Genomic DNA, 16,026 nt, shown 5'->3' on the forward strand with positions numbered 1-16,026 from the left:
AATCATGGAAGCATAGTTAACAGGAATAAGAATGAGCCATTCAGCCCTTCATTGGGACATGGAAAATAGGAGCATATCCATATTCTTTAGCTTGAAGAGCTTATGGGGTATATTTACCTCCTACTTTCAGCAAATCCTTTTTTTTAAAAACCACAACTCATTGTCCTGTGCATCTCACATTCGCACTTCAACTCAAATACAAACTTGGGAAGGTCAATTAATTCTTCACCAATTAGAAAGCAGAACAGAAACACGTGCAGAGGCCGAACTTGTCGTTTTTCCGTGACGTCAGGGGTTTTGACATCTAACACGCATGCTCGTGGCGCAAACGCAAGACAATCTCTCTGCCATGATATCACCTGCAGGGAGTGGCACATCTCCAACACAGTAAATCTGAGAAGAGTCACCCATCACTTTTTTGCCATTCATTTTCAAATACAGCAGCTTCACTTGCGATCATGTTTTCCAAAAGAATCACGAAAAATGCTCATTGCGGAGAAACCTGACCGACAATGTCGAAACCCCAAAATGACTCACATTCGCACATCCGTTTCTCTTGGCAAAGTGGCGCATGCTCTGTCCGAGTGGTCCAGCTGGAACCCTAACCGCCGTCTCCCAGCAGCCTTTGTGTAATGCCGCGCATGCGTGCTGCCGGCGGGGAAAGGCTGCCTTCGACGAGGGAGTGTTAAAAGTTAAAAAGTGTCCAGGTTGAAGGATTGATCAATGTTTCCGGGTCGGGGTTACAACACCGGTTAGTCAGCGATCCCGGGGCACAATTTCTCTCCTTGGTCCAGTTATTGACGAGGTAGGCAAACCTTGCTCTGTCCCCCAGACGGCAAACAAGCCCGGCTGGTCAACCCGAGGGATCGCCCTCAGTCCTCTTCCCAGCGGGGAGATCCTGGCGCGCCGACTGTCAGCGAGCCAACCTCACGGTGAAATGATCAGGCACCGTGTAGTAGTAATTGTCCTTTTATTATGTGGCCCGTCCTCTGATTCCTGGGCTGCTCTACGGTACCCCAGTTAACTGGCCTGACAGTGATTGATTGTTGTTTCTTTAGCTGTCATTACATCCCTCAATTTCGCGTCTGTCTTTTAACTTTATTTAGATGAGGTGGAGAATCTTAGCTGATCTTGAGGATGCATAAGCGCGTGTTAATATTACGAAGTGTATCATATTTCTTTAGATAAAATCTCATTTGTTATATAATATCGTGATCGTATTTGCCAAATCCGAATTAGTCAATAAATGATACAAGCTGTCAGTGTGTTTTTGTAACCATGAAAATGTTGCTTGTATTTATTATGCATTAATGATATGTCATCGATGTTTTGGATTTAATCGAGCTGTCCGAAAAATCGCATTGTTTTAGTCTCCCCAATAGTTCTTCTGTAGAGTATTTTAAGAGTAGGCTAGGTATAAACTTTGGAATTGTTGCAGATACAAATCGTAAAGACAAGTAGGAATTTCGAGTTCAGTTATTAGTACCTCCCTCATTTCAAGTACATGAAACTGAAATGATGTCAATTTCGTACAAACTTAAAAGAACATGCTGATTAACACTTTTTTTAATATAATGTAGAAAACAGTACATATCCTGCTTGTATTTTTCTACAATATGACAATTTAGTCATAATTTCTCGTTTTAAAATCGCAAGTACACATTTTATAACAAACGAATTATGCATAGGATGCGAAGGATGTAGTTCTAGTAATCATTTAGTGGTGGCATTGTGGTACATCATTTGTGTGAACTCTTGTGGCTCATTGGCTCTGCTGACCAAATTGTTCACAAGTTCAACTATGCAACACATTATTAAATGAAGAAATAAAAACAGAATTGACCATTTCAAAGTGATTATTAAAATAAATCTGCATATCCTTGTCTAATTATTCACTATTATTTGTCCACTTACACTACTGTAAAAGCATTTTGTTAAGTCACCTTTTGGAACTTTCTCCATAATAACAAAAGAGTTGTGCTTGCATGATCTTTTTTACATCGAAAAGCATGTCAAGTATAGACAGAATAGGTTGAGTGAATCCTTTGAAGAGTATAAAGGCAGTAAGAGTATACTTAAGAGGGAAATCAAGAGGGCAAAAAGGGGACATGAGATAGCTTTGGCAATAGAATTAAGGAGAATCCAAAGGGTTTTTACAAATACGTTAAGGACAATAGGGTAACAAGGGAGAGAATAGGCACCCTCAAAGATCAACAAGGCAGCCTTTGTGTGGAGCTGCAGAAAATGGGGGAGATACTAAGCGAGTATTTTGCATCAGTATTTACTGTGGAAAAGGATGTTGAAGATAAAGACTGTAGGGAAATAGATGGCGACACATTGCAAAATGTCCATATTACAGAGGAGGAAGTGCTGAATGCATAAAGGTGGATAAATCCCCAGGACCTGATCAGGTATACCCGAAAACTCTGTGGAAAGCTAGAGACGTGATTGCTGGGCCTCTTGCTGAGATATTTGTATCATCGATAGTGACAAGCCAGAGAACTATAGACCAGTGAGCCTGACGTCAGTGGTGGGCAAGCTGTTGGAAGAAGTCCTGAGGGACAGGATGTACATGTATTTGGAAAGGCAAGGATTGATTAGGGATAGTCAACACGGCTTTGTGCATGGGAAATCATGTCCCACAAATTTGATTGAGTCATTTGAAGAAGTAACAAGGAGGATTGATGAGGACAGAGTGGTAGATGTGACTTATAGATGTGGTTTATATGGACTTCAGTAAGGCGTTCAACAAGGTTCCCCATGGGAGACTGATTAGCAAGGTTAGATCTTATGGAATACAGGGGGAACTGGCTCAAAGGTAGAAGGCAGAGGGTAGTGGTGGAGTGTTGTTTTTCAGACTGGAGGCCTGTGACCAGTGGAGTGCCACAAGGATCGGTGCTGGGACCTCTACTTTTTGTCATTTACATAAATGATTTTGATATGAGCCTAAGAGGTACAGCTAGTAAGTTTGCAGATGACACCAAAATTGGAGGTGTAGTGGACAGCGAAGAGGGTTACCTCAGATGACAACAGGATCTTGAACCAATGGGCTGAGAAGTGGCAGATGGAGTTTAATTCAGATAAATACAAGGTGCTGCATTTTGGGAAAGCAAATCTTAGCAGGATTTATACACTTAAAGGTAAGGTCTAAGGGAGTGTTGATGAACAAAGAGACCTTGGAGTGCAGGTTCATAGCTCCTTGAAAGTGGAGTCGCAGGTAGATAGGATAGGGAAGAAGGTGTTTTGTATGCTTTCCTTTTTGGTCAGAGCATTGAGTACAGGAGTTGGGAGGTCATGTTGCGGCTGTACAGGACATTGGTTAGGTTACTGTTGGAATATTACGTGCAATTCTGGTCTCCTTCCTATTGGAAAGATGTTGTGAAATGTGAAAGGGTTCAGAAAAGATTTACAAGGATTAGATTAGATTAGATTACTTAGATTAGATTACTTAGTGTGGAAATAGGCCCTTCGGCCCAACAAGTCCACACCGCCCCGCCGAAGCGCAACCCACCCATATCCCTACATCTACCCCTACCTACCACTACGGGCAATTTAGCATGGCCAATTCACCTGACCTGCACATCTTTGGACTGTGGGAGGAAACCGGAGCACCCGGAGGAAACCCACGCAGACACAGGGAGAACGTGCAAACTCCACACAGTCAGTCGCCTGAGGCGGGAATTGAACCCAGGTCTCTGGCGCTGTGAGGCAGCAGTGCTAACCACTGTACCACCGTGCCACCTATGATGTTGCCAGCGTTTGAGGATATGAGCTATAGGGAGAGGCTGGGGCTTTTTCCCCTGGAGCATCAGAGGCTGAGGGGTGAACTTATATAGGTTTACAAAATGATGAGGGGCATGGATAGGATAAATAGTCAAAGTCTTTTCCCTGTGGTTGGGAAGTCCAGAACTAGAGGGCATAGGTTTCGGGTGAGAGGGGAAAGATATAAAAGAGACCTAAGGGGCAACATTTTCACGCAGAGGGTGGTAAGTGTATGGAATGAGATGCTAGAACAAGTGGCGGAGGCTGGTGCAATTGCAACATTTTAAGGAGCATTTGGATGGGTATATGAATAGGAAGGGTTTGGAGGAATATGGGCCATATGCTGGAGATGGGACGAGATTGGGTTGGGATATCTGCTCGGCATGGACGGGTTGGACCGAAGGGTCTGTTTCCATGCTGTACAACTCTGTGACTCTAAGTAAACAAGTGGATGTTGTGTCAAAGGAATAGTTATTTGGAGAGAACAAAAACAGAAGGTTTTCTGAAGAAGAAACTCTTTTCTCTCCATAGATGCTACCGGACCTGCTGGGTGTTTTTAGCAATTACTGTTTTTGTTTTTGATTTCCAACATCTGCAATCCTTTAGTTTTTTGTGTAGTTATTTGGAGGGATGCTTAAAAATTTGTTCTAAGAGTTGGGATTTATGAAAGAAGTGTGAAAGGAGGGAACTCCAGCTGAGGTCTGTACGGATGAAAACTCTCACCAATGCTGGGCGAACAAGTCGTGGAAGGAGAAATAGCATAGCCTGAAAATTGGTATAGGTTTGTAGGTTTGAGCAAGGTTACAGGGTTAAAAGGACTGTGAAGGAATGGATGTTGTTGAGTTTATTGCAGTCGTTTGAGGATTATTTTAACTAGCAAGTGGAAAATGAAACTTGAAGTGGTGAGATTATTAGGATATGATTTATGTCAGTTGGGAGTTTGCCTTACTATTTTCCGCCATGCAAATTTTTAACTTGGTTAACATGGAAATATTCTACCAACAGATGTTTCCATAGATGTAGGCATGCTGACTATTGCTTTTGGTTGGATTTTTTTGCAAGTTTACTTTGTGATTTGGATACTTGATCTCTTTTTATGGCCATATATTGTGTTTTCTTTCTGTCAAGACATGACTTTATTTTTGCATTCTAAATGTTTAATTTATGTCTTCATTCATCTTTGATCAGGGATTCCAAAATGTGAATAATCTAAATAGCATATTCCTGATCAAAGACTTCAAGAACTTGTGTTGCTGTTCATCTAGTTATTATGGTTAAGTTTATTACTGTAAGAATATTGGAAATTACAGCACAGAAGAGATCATTTGGACCCTGATGCCTTTATGCTGTCTCAGATTGATGCCATCATCTCTAACATCCTTTCTCTGTCTTCGTTCCATTACCTTTTTCAGGTTAGTTGTCAAGTTCTCTTTTTAATGCTGCACTGGCTGCCCTGATAAAATATCATTTTAACTCCCTGAAAATATTCCTATTAAATTTCTTTCCTCCTGATAACTGTTTTTTCTTTTTTTTATTCTCCTTGTAAATTTGTTTATTCTTCTCATGAAGCAAATTAGATTATTGATATGATCTCGACAAATATCTTCGGGAATTGAATGCAGGGTGGCAAGGTGATGGATGTGAGAAACAAATATCAGACATGAATGATCACAAGTTATTCTTTGGGGAATGATTTATTGAAGGTAGAGGAAATCACAGAAAAAGGAAGGCTGAAGCTGTGAAAGGAGTTAAATGTGGAAGCAAGAGTTGAAATTGGTATCAGTTCTGAATGTCTTTGTAGTTTAGTAAAAATAGGGTTTTTCAGGGATTGAACATTGATGTAGATAGTCAACTTTTGGATGAGCTCTCACACTTTTAGAGGGTACAGTCAGCCAGTCAAGTTTTGAGAAGAAAGAGGTATGAGCAATGGTTTTAAACTAGATGAATTGAGGATGCAAGTATTATAGTTACGTTTTGCAACGGCCAGAAGTTGAACACAGGATGCAAGCTAATGAACAGATGGGGCTTTAAAGTTTTTGACAGGCCGGTTCAACCTAAGATAATAACTGTGAATGAAACAGTAGCAAGTGTACAGAATTTCAGTAAGCGCTCAAGACTAAACTGTGATCTTCCACCTCATGCAATAGTTGAGTTTATTTTTTAACTGGGGCATTGACAACACAAGTTTATGCAAGTGGTGGAGAATTTGAGATTGTTATTGTTGAAACTTCCTTTACTGTCTTTGAATGATAAAACTGAAGAAAAATTGTTTATGGGGAAGGGACCAAACACAGATCCTTGTGGACTTGAGGGGTAGTAATGCAAGGATGCATAATGAAAACCTTGTTTGGAGATGCTTTGGTTCCAGATACATATGTATGAATGATTTCTTGAGGGCTGTTCCTAGAGGCTAGACAACACTGCAATGCTATTGGATGAGCATAGTGATCTGTGAATTCACCTATAAGGAAGGTGGGGAAGATACCCTGATTGTATTAATGGGCATTTCAATGATCACTTGGATTTGAGCCTCGGTGCTATGGCAGGAGCAGAAACCTGATTTGAGCTTTTGAGAATGATGGACACCCATTTGGGAATGGTAAGAAATTTAAGGTCTTGTTGAGAATATAAGAAATTGGATCAAGATTATCTCAAGTTGAATCAGCCTGTCAAAAGCCTAAAAGCTCCATTTGATCATGAGCTTGTGCTCCATTTTCATATTCTGACCATTGAAAAATATAACTACATCCAAGAGGGTAACAATATTCACGTCCTCAGTCCATCCAGTGTAAAACCATTGTCTGTACCTTTATCTTCCCAAAACATGACTGGCTGACTCCACCTTCCAAAATGGTTAGCTCATTCAAAGTTGACAACCCACCTCAATGCTCAAGCCTCAAGATTCAGCAATTTCCTCCTCAAGCCAGTTCTTCCACTTGGTAATATCATAGCTGATCTTTTTGTGGTCACATTCCATGTTTCTGCCTGCTCACCATAATGCTTCACTCCCCTGTAGATTTGAAATCTATCTAAGTCTCTTTGAGAATAATTATTGACCAAGGTTGTACTTTACCTGGAATCAAGAATTTCAAAGATTAATGACTTTCTTTGAGGAAAGAAAATCTTTCACATATCCATTTTAAATGGTATACTCCTTAATGAGAAGCTGTGGCCCTTGCTAGAGACTACTCCATGAGGATAACCTTCTCTCAGCATCTTTAATATCAAACCCTCTCAGACTTTTCTCTTTCAATAAGATCAAATTGCAAAACACTTGGGGAAATAAAAGTTCTCATCTGTATCCCAACAGGGTGACCCTAATTTTAAAACCATGCTCCTTAGTGGGCGGCATGATGGCTCAGTGGTTAGCACTACTGCCTCACAGTGCCAAGGATGCAGGTTCAATTCCAGCCTCAGGCGACTGTTTGAAGTTTGCAATTTCTCCCCGAGTCTATGCGGATTTCCTCTGGGTGCTCCGGTTTCCTCCTGCAATCCAAAGTTGTGCAGGTTAGGTGAATTGGCCATGCTAAGTTACCCATAGTGTTCCGGAATGTGTCGGTTAGGTACTTTAGTCAGGGGAAATGTAAAGTAATAAGGTAGGGGAATGGGTCCAGGTGGGTTACTCTTCGGAGGGTCAGTGTGAACTAATTAGGCCGAAGGTCCTGTTTCCACATTGTAGGGATGCTATTATTCTGAGTTTTAGTCTTGCCACACAAGGCTTTTTATGTCCACCTTCTGATGAGTGGTCAGAATCTTTTTAGATATATTTTAGATATAAATTCAGAAATGTTACAAGTACTTTGGGTAGTACAGTGTTTAGTGCTGTTGTCTCACAGTGCCAGGGACCTGGGTTCAATTCTAGCCTTGGCTTATTGTCTGTGGAGTTTGTGTTCTGTACAATCTGCTCCAATTCCCTACCACAGTCCAAAGATGTGTAGGTTAAGTGGATTGGCCATGTTAAATTACCCTGTAGTGTCCACAGATGTGCTGATTAGGTGGATGAGCCGTGGTAAATGCAGGGTTATTGAGATAGGATGAGGAGGTGGGTCTTTGTGGGATTCTCTTAGGAATGTTGGTGCAGACTCAGTGGACTGAATGGCCTCTTTCCACGTTGTATGTATTCTACGCTTCTGTAATCTAGGTTTGTTCAATATATTGCATCAGTGCATGACACTATGATCTTTTGCTATAAATTCTGTGTTCTATGATCCTCCGCTGCTACCTATCTAACGAAGGCGCAGTGCTCCAAAAGCTTGTACTTGCAAATAGACCTGTTGGACTATAATCTGGTGTCATGTGATTTTTAACTTTAACCAACAGAAAGCAGAGAATTAGGAAAAAGTCATAGTACAAAAGTTGGAAAACGTAGGTGCAACTGCGCAACGCATTGGTAAGACTGCATCTCGAGTATTGTATGCAGTTTTGGTCCCCTTAATTAAGGAAGGATGTTGGAGGCAATTCAGAGAATGTTCACAATTTAATTCCAGAGATGATAGGCTTGATTTAGTAGGAGAGATTGAGCAGTTTAACCTGTACTCACTTGAGTTTATGAGGATGAAAGGAGACCTAATTGAGAGATATAAGATGCTAAAAGGGGTTCATCAAGTAGGTGTAGAGCAGATGTTTTCACTTGTGGGGTTATCTAGAATGGGAGTTGATAATTTTAGCCGAAGGGTGGAAGATTTAAAACAGATACAGAATAATTACTTCTCTCAAAGGGCCATAAATCTTTGGAAATCACTATCCTAGAATGCAATGCAGACTGGAGGAGTAATTTAGTCTCTTTAAGTTCTTGATTGATGTAGGGATCAAATGTTGCAGGGAGAAGGCAGGAGAATGTAGTTGAGAAACATATTGGCCATGATCAAATGATCAAAAGTGGACCTAATGGGCTGAAGGGACTAATTCTGTTCTTGTATCTTCTAGTCTAGCGGTCTTATTAGGAGGACCAAAACCATGGTTTTCACCCGCTTTCAAATCCTGATTCTAAACCACAGTTTTTCAGTACTCTCCTGACGACTGTTTGAATGAGACAGTTCATCGCTTTCGTGGCCTATACCATTTTGAGCGGAGTCCTCAACTCCATATCCGTCTCAACGATGTAATTGTTTACTTCCAACTTTGTAATGTCACCCATTGTCACTCAGCTTACTTGCTAATACCAACATCTATGCCTTTGTTACTACCAGACTTGATTCCAGTACTCCCTTTGCCAGCCTTGCAAGTTGTATGTTTTAAATTTGAATTTATTCAAGCTTCTGCTTCATGTGTTCTAACTCACATAAAGTCCTGTTTACACATTTGCACACTATCATTGGCTCCTGGTCTGACAATGTTTCAGTTTTAAAATTCTCATCCTTTTCTTCAAATTTATATATGACCTTGCTGCCTCACTGTCTCTATATGCCTTTCTAGCTGTGTAATTCTCAGTCTTTGCTCTTCCACATTCTGGTCTTTTATTCTGTCTTAACTTTCATTGATCTTTACTTGTTGGTTGTGCCTCGCAGAACTTATGTAAACTCTGGAATTCCCTTCAAAACCCTTTGTCCCCATCTTTCTTAACCCTCCTCTCTACTTTTCAATTATCCTTAAAACCAGCTCTTCTTACAACATTTAAAAGACATTTGAGCCAAATTTAAACAGGTTGGGACTCAACTCATTAAAATTTAGAAGAACAAGAGGTGATCTCATTGAAACATGTAGGATTCTTGAGGGACTTGACATGTAAGTACCGAGAGGATTTTTCCTCTCATGGGAGAGTCTAGGACCGGAGGGCATAGTTTTAGAATTAAGGGGCACCAATTTAAGACTGAGTTGAGGAGGAATTTCTCTGAGGGTTGAGGGTCTTTGGAACTCCTTGCCACAGACAGCTGTGGGACAGAGTCCTTGTGTATATCTCAGGCTGAGATAGATTCTTGATCAGGTCGGAGTATCAAAGGTTGTGGGGCAAAGGCAGGAAAATGGATGTGAGGAATTTCAGGTGTCAGCAGTGATCCTATTGAATGGTGGAGCTGGTTCAAGGGATCTAAACACCTACTCCTGTTCCAATTTTTTATGGTCTTTATGTTCCAAAAGGAAAAAAAGTACTTTATTTATATTCTTAATATTAGTCTTGTGTGCAATATTTCTCAGCATGCCTTGTAGTCTTAAGTGCTGACAATCTGAGATATATGGGCTTTTGCCCGAAATGTCGATTTTCCTGTTCCTCGGATGCTGCCGGACCTGCTATGCTTTTCCAGCACTACTCTGATCTAAAATCTGTTGGATCTTATAAGAAATAAAAAACATTATTTACTCAAAGCAGACAGAAAAATATTAGCAGTTTGAATGGTCTTCAGATGAACAGCGGGTTACTTTTTAAAAATATGTTCATTTGGACTCTTCTTTTACAGAAAACCCAATTTAAATGGACGAGCAAATAAAAAGGCATGCGTAGATAAAAAGGGTTTCTTATATGCTTGTAGAAAATGCTACAAAACCCCTTACAGTAGTCTCTTGATTAACGTGTTCACTCAGCTTTTTCAGTCTGGCTTTAATATTTCTTCTGAATACCACGAGTATATCTTCTCTAAAGAACACTGCAGTTTTAAACACTCCATTCTAGAAAGAGCTTTTAAGCAGTCAAGTGTACAGTGTAGATGCAGCAGTAAAATAGGGACGAAACTATCATTTCGAGTGAAGTGAGATATTGAAATAACTTCAACCAGAGTACAGCTGGCTAACAGGAAGTTGAAAAAAGTTGCAAAAATTATCAAGTTGTGAGAAATCTGGAAAAAAGTTCCTCTGGAAAGTCAGTGATTGAATACTTTGCCATTGGAACGAATTGGGATGATGATTGTTGTGTCTTTTAAGAGAAATGAAGATAAATACTCTTTACCATGTGAAGTTGCAGAGCCATGGCTTGGATTAGGACAGTGGGATTCGATTGCTAAATTACAATGAACTGATTTGCAGTCTTTTGTAATCTTTGACCTTTATTTTTGCCTTCCAATGACTGACTTAAGAAAAATAGATTCATTCACGTTATCATTCCTTTACAATGCTGTTCTGTTGGGAGAAAATTTTTTAACTTTTAAAACTTATTGCCTTCAAATTCATCAAGGTCCTGCAATTTCAGTTGGGCTGTTTTGGTGGTTTTCATAATTGAAGGTCAGAAACGAACAGCAATCTTCTCTTGAGGGAGAATTGTATTTTTGGAGTTGTAGTTTTTTTAGTCCCACTAAAGTGGCATGTTTGCTGAAGTGAACTTGGTTGTATTTGATGGATTACACTGAATTCTCCTGATATTTTAGTCAATCCCTAACCATCAAAGGAGATTAATTTAGCTCATTTATTGTTAATGGGAATTTGAATGAAAATTCACTATTGTATTTGTGTATGTGATATGTTTTTAAAAAAATTGAGTGAGATTTGTGAACAAAGTATTTGATTGTATGCAGTTCCTGATCCTTTTATGTTCAGCTATGATCACATGATCTAGGAATGGGAAAATATAATTGTCACCAAATTTTTTAATCATGTTTGACAACCATGTTTGACTATCTTGTTTGAGTTCTTAGAAGAAGTAACAAAGAGGGTTGATAAAGGTAGTGCTAACAATAGGTGTTATTGTCTTCCAAAAGACCTTTGATACAAAGCTATAGAACGCACTTTGTGAGAAAGGTTTTAGCTTATGAAGTAAAATGGATAAAATTGACTGACTGAAACAGACAAACAATCATGGATAATGGGTATTTTTCAGGTTGTAGGAAGGTTTGTAGTGGATCCTTTTCCTGATTTATATACATTATTTTGACCCTGCAATGCAGGAAACAGTTTTTAAAATTGCAGACGATACAAACGTGCAAGAATTGTAAACTGAAGAGAACAGTGCAGAACTTCAAAATGCCAAAGAAAGAAGTAGGTGGATGGGTGGAAGATAAAATTCATTGCACAGAAGTGTAAGGTGATTGATGTTGGTGGAAAGAAGGTGATTAGACAGGAGAAAATAAAATAAACACCATTCTAAAGGGTGAGAAGAAGCAGAGACCTGGTCCATTTGTGCATGAGTCCTTTAAAGGTGACAAGACAGGTAAAAAGCATGATCCATAAAACATTGAGTATGGCCACCTTCTGCACTACAGCAAAACTGTGATTCTGTGTTTTCTGTGCATGTTTCAAGCCTATTTAATCCCATCTGTGAGATTGTCAAATTGTACACTTTTCATTTTCCAGTTGAATATGGGTAACATTTCCTTCATGTTGACCATTCTGAATTTGATACATTAAAATAGAAATTGGTCTTTGTGTGGTAAAAGTTAGTTTTATCACAAATATAAACTGCGAGTATATTTGAATCCGCTTTAAAATATTGAATAACTTTGTGAGAAGGATCCTCAAGAATATAACTGATGATATATTAGAATTTTATTCTTAAAAATTTTGGGGTGTAGTTTTTTTCTAAAAATTCTGCATTTATGACAGAATCTTTATTTGTAAGGACCACTTGAAATAATAAAAAGAGAGCAAAATACTGTTGGTTCTGGAGCTCTGAAATAAAAACAAAGTGCTGGAGAACCTGTTCACATGTGGCAGCACCTTCAGAGAGAGCATCAGAGATGATGTTTTGTGTCCAGTATGACTTCAGGACTTCATATTGATCTCAAATCCTGTTTCACTTGGTAGGTCCTGTCAGCCCTCTTGAGTTTCTGGTGCATTTTATGTCTTTACCAGCATGAAGCAGGTTAGCCTTACCATACAGAGACTAAGAGGGGTGTGCTGTTGGTCATGACCACACAAGAGAGTAAAAGCCAACTGTGACGTCACAAGAAAGCCATGAATTAAACTGCTTTTGAAATAACTATAGACAGAATGGGAGCAACAGTAGTAGACCTTGAAGAAAAATCAGGAATACCATGGAAGAGAAAAACTGAGGACCAGGAGCATGACTTATTGCTATCGCACCTAAAGTGAGATTCAGATTAAACAGCATTTCAAATGCACATTGCAGGAGAAACTTGGCAGGCTGGCAGCATCTGTGAAGAGAAAGCACAGTTAACATTTTGATTTTCAGCATCTGCAGTCATTGTTTTTACCTAGTTAACATTTTGTGTCCAGTGCTCTGCACATGCTTCCAGCCCTGTTGCAATTTCTATTTTCTAGCATTTCTAGCTTCACAGTTCTATTCTGTTTTGGTAGCATTCCAAGTCTCTGGGTTTGGTAGGAGAAATGAATTTAAAAGTGACATCAGAGGAAAGCTGTAAGTTTATTGGTTGGTGAATATTGCTTTTGTTTTGCTGCTGTTTTTCCAAAGTTCGGGAATGAGTTTGGAAGCAGCTAAGAGATTAAAAACATTAAATATTTAGATAAAATATTCACATAAATTAAATATAAGGAAGCTAACTGAACAGAAAGAATGTGAACGAGAACTCCTATTTTAGTGTGGTGAGGAGTATTAGTAGGAACAATGTTTACTAAGTAATAAATCGAGGAATGGCTGGACTGCTCTGACCCCTGGAGTGCACTTCCTGTGCTATGTGGAAAGTCCGCAAAACCATATGTATGATAAGCATTGTGCATTGCAACAAACTGGCGTCAGTATGGTGCATCCATGAGGTTGCAAACTTCATGGATAACATATTTAGAGGCATAATTGCCTTGTAGCTTAAGAGTACTCTGGAAAAAGGGAATGAGTGGCTGATAAACAGTCAAGAAAGAACAGTTAGTGCATAAGTCATCTGACCAATGAAAGAGCTAGAGACCAGAACAAGTGTGCTTACCACAGATGTCAAGATGAATTTAGAATATCAGATTAGCATGGACCACTTGGACTGAAGAATCTGTTTCCGTGCTGTTTGACTCGATGACTCCACATCGGGTATACTCTACTACTGAGTACCAGGCTGAATGTAGAACGTCTGGTGAGGAAGTGGAACAGCAAAAGAACGGTATTCAAAAAGACTGACAAAGGAGTCTGAAAGTCATGGTTTGGCAGAGAACTAGGATTGCAAGGCCTATCGTGTTTAATTTAATTTAATTTTAATTGTCAGGCTTAAGTCAATTACGATTATGAACTGAGTTCTTAAAGGTCTTTCAGTCCTTATTGGTTAGTAAACCATGTATGTTTTCACAAGTTTGACACAATTTAATGACTGAATCATAATAAGTCGAAAAGAATGTTGATTAGATCAACTGAATTCACTCTCTTATTAATGTGGGACACCGGCAAGTGATTTCTTCATGACAGGTCACTTGTCTCCTATTCTGTTCTTTGCCTTTCATGTTCTTTTCTTAGTGATTGCTTGAGGTTCCACACTATAACCCTGGCTTGTCACACCCTCTGTGCCAGTAAAAGTCCTGAGCTCTGATTGATTTGCCAACATACAAACAGCACATGATCAATCTCAGATTGGTTAAGGGTATGTGCCAAATTTCTGTCTGGTTATAAAATGGTAGTCATTTCTTTGAAATATTTCTTCCCATTCTCAGCTGACTGGTTCTCGAAGATCTCAATTATTTGTGGGAACATGGTTTTCAGTGCAGCTTTTCCCTTTTTTGTAGAGAGCTCTCAACTAAGACAATGAGGCACTGCAAGGTAATTTTGTGTGATTGTGTTGAGGATATGTGGTGCCATACCCCAATGATTAATATCACTCCAGTGTCTAATTGATGCATCCAATGTTCTGGTGAATTCAAAATCCTAACAGTATATTTTAGTAAAATAAACTATTTGTCACTGTGTAACTTAACTTGTTTTAGGAAACAGTCACTGTTAACTGAAAATAACGAGAGTACATGTTATGCTATCACAAAATCCATCCAGAGCATGTGCATCCGTACATAAAACTGAATTAACAATATACGCGTTAAAGATGCAGCATAATAAATTCAGTTAATGCATATAAAAAGCCAAAATAACATAGCTTCAATTTCAAGAAAATGGCGATTTTTCTTTTGAGCACTTTGAGTTTAAAAAGCTAAATCAATCTAGGACGTAGTTGTGTCTTAGAAATTAAAGCTGTTTTACTTCAAAATGTTCCAACATTTGTCTTAGAATAAAACAAGCCTTCAACATTCATTTTATGTTAGCATGGGACCTGATGATAAATCACGAATGGTATCATGTAGCCACAAGCAAAGGCATGATGTGATATTAGATGCTTACGCTGACCACAATTAAATAGTCTATAATTTTAATACCTTTTTTGTTTGATCATTATGCATAACTAGAACTAACTCTTTTAAAAAAAGAAACTCAGTCCGACAGGGTGGTAAGAGGAGTATGGGTGATTTTGTGCATGGAGGCAAGAGCATAGTTGAGGTATTAAATGAAAAGTTTACATCTGTCTTTACCAAAGAAGATACTGTGTAAATTATCATGAGAAGAGATCATTCAGATAATTGAAGATTTTGAAATTGATAAGGAGAAGCTATTAGGCCATCTATATTTGAAATTGATAAACTACCAGGGCTGGATGAGATGCATCCAAGGATACTTATGGAAATAAGAGTGTAACATTGTATGAAACATTGTTTTCAGGACAATGGCATTTTAAGAATTTCCAGTGATTTATTTGTTGTACATATTTTGGGACAAATGCTTCCATGAAGAGGTGCAGTAGTTTCAAAGCTTTGAGGAATGATAGAACAAGATTGCTGACACATACTTGATCTTTGCCTATTTTCTGTTACAAAACCTGAATAATATCTTTTACTCTTTTACTTATTTTCCAGAATAAGGGTCATGCTTTGATCATTAAGTGGTGAATTTGCATTTAGCACTCTGGGTATTCTGGTGCCTTAGTCAATATGGGATTTGGAAGTGATCTTCGGAATTCCCATGAAGCCCTGCTAAAACTGCAGGAATCTGAGCTTAAAGTCTTGGAGACGTTGAGGAAGTTTATGTCTCTACGAGTTAAGAGTGACAAAGAATATGCATCCTTGCTACAGAATGTTTGCCAGCAAGTGGAGAAGCATGAAACATCTTCCCCTGTGGATTCTCTTAGTAATGTCACCAAGGTTAGTTTTTTAAAAATTTCCTCACTGCATCAATGCTTTAAATTCAGAATATCCCTATCTGTTGGCAGATTAATGTAATGCCATGAGTGAAAAATGCATCACTGATAGAATTTAATATGGAGGAATTGTTCTCAGTGCTAGCATTTACAGTGAGCGCATGTGATATAATATAAATGAAGAATGGAATTCTGGTTTCAGAACAGCAAGGAATAAATTGAAATGTATTCATATAATCAAGACTCTCTGATGATTTGAGATGGAAATGCA

The 16,026-nt window shown here is 38.9% G+C and overlaps 1 protein-coding gene across 4 annotated transcripts in view; it reads left to right on the forward strand.

Moving 5' to 3' along the window:
* The first annotated feature begins 364 nt into the window (after nt 1-364).
* The window catches only part of fer (fer (fps/fes related) tyrosine kinase), a 199,311-nt gene continuing 183,649 nt past the window's right edge, over nt 365-16,026 (forward strand). The window contains exons 1-3 of one of the 4 annotated variants that reach the window (XM_072583635.1): nt 367-805; nt 5,073-5,174; nt 15,475-15,759. In XM_072583635.1, coding sequence (XP_072439736.1) covers nt 15,550-15,759 — 210 coding nt within the window. In that variant the 5' untranslated portion in view covers nt 367-805; nt 5,073-5,174; nt 15,475-15,549. Of the gene's footprint in view, nt 806-5,072; nt 5,175-15,474; nt 15,760-16,026 lie in introns of all 4 variants that reach the window. The other 3 variants (XM_072583637.1, XM_072583636.1, XM_072583634.1) reach the window with 3 other exon arrangements.

Source organism: Chiloscyllium punctatum, chromosome 2 (assembly GCF_047496795.1).
Source record: "Chiloscyllium punctatum isolate Juve2018m chromosome 2, sChiPun1.3, whole genome shotgun sequence".
Lineage (NCBI taxonomy): Eukaryota > Metazoa > Chordata > Chondrichthyes > Orectolobiformes > Hemiscylliidae > Chiloscyllium > Chiloscyllium punctatum.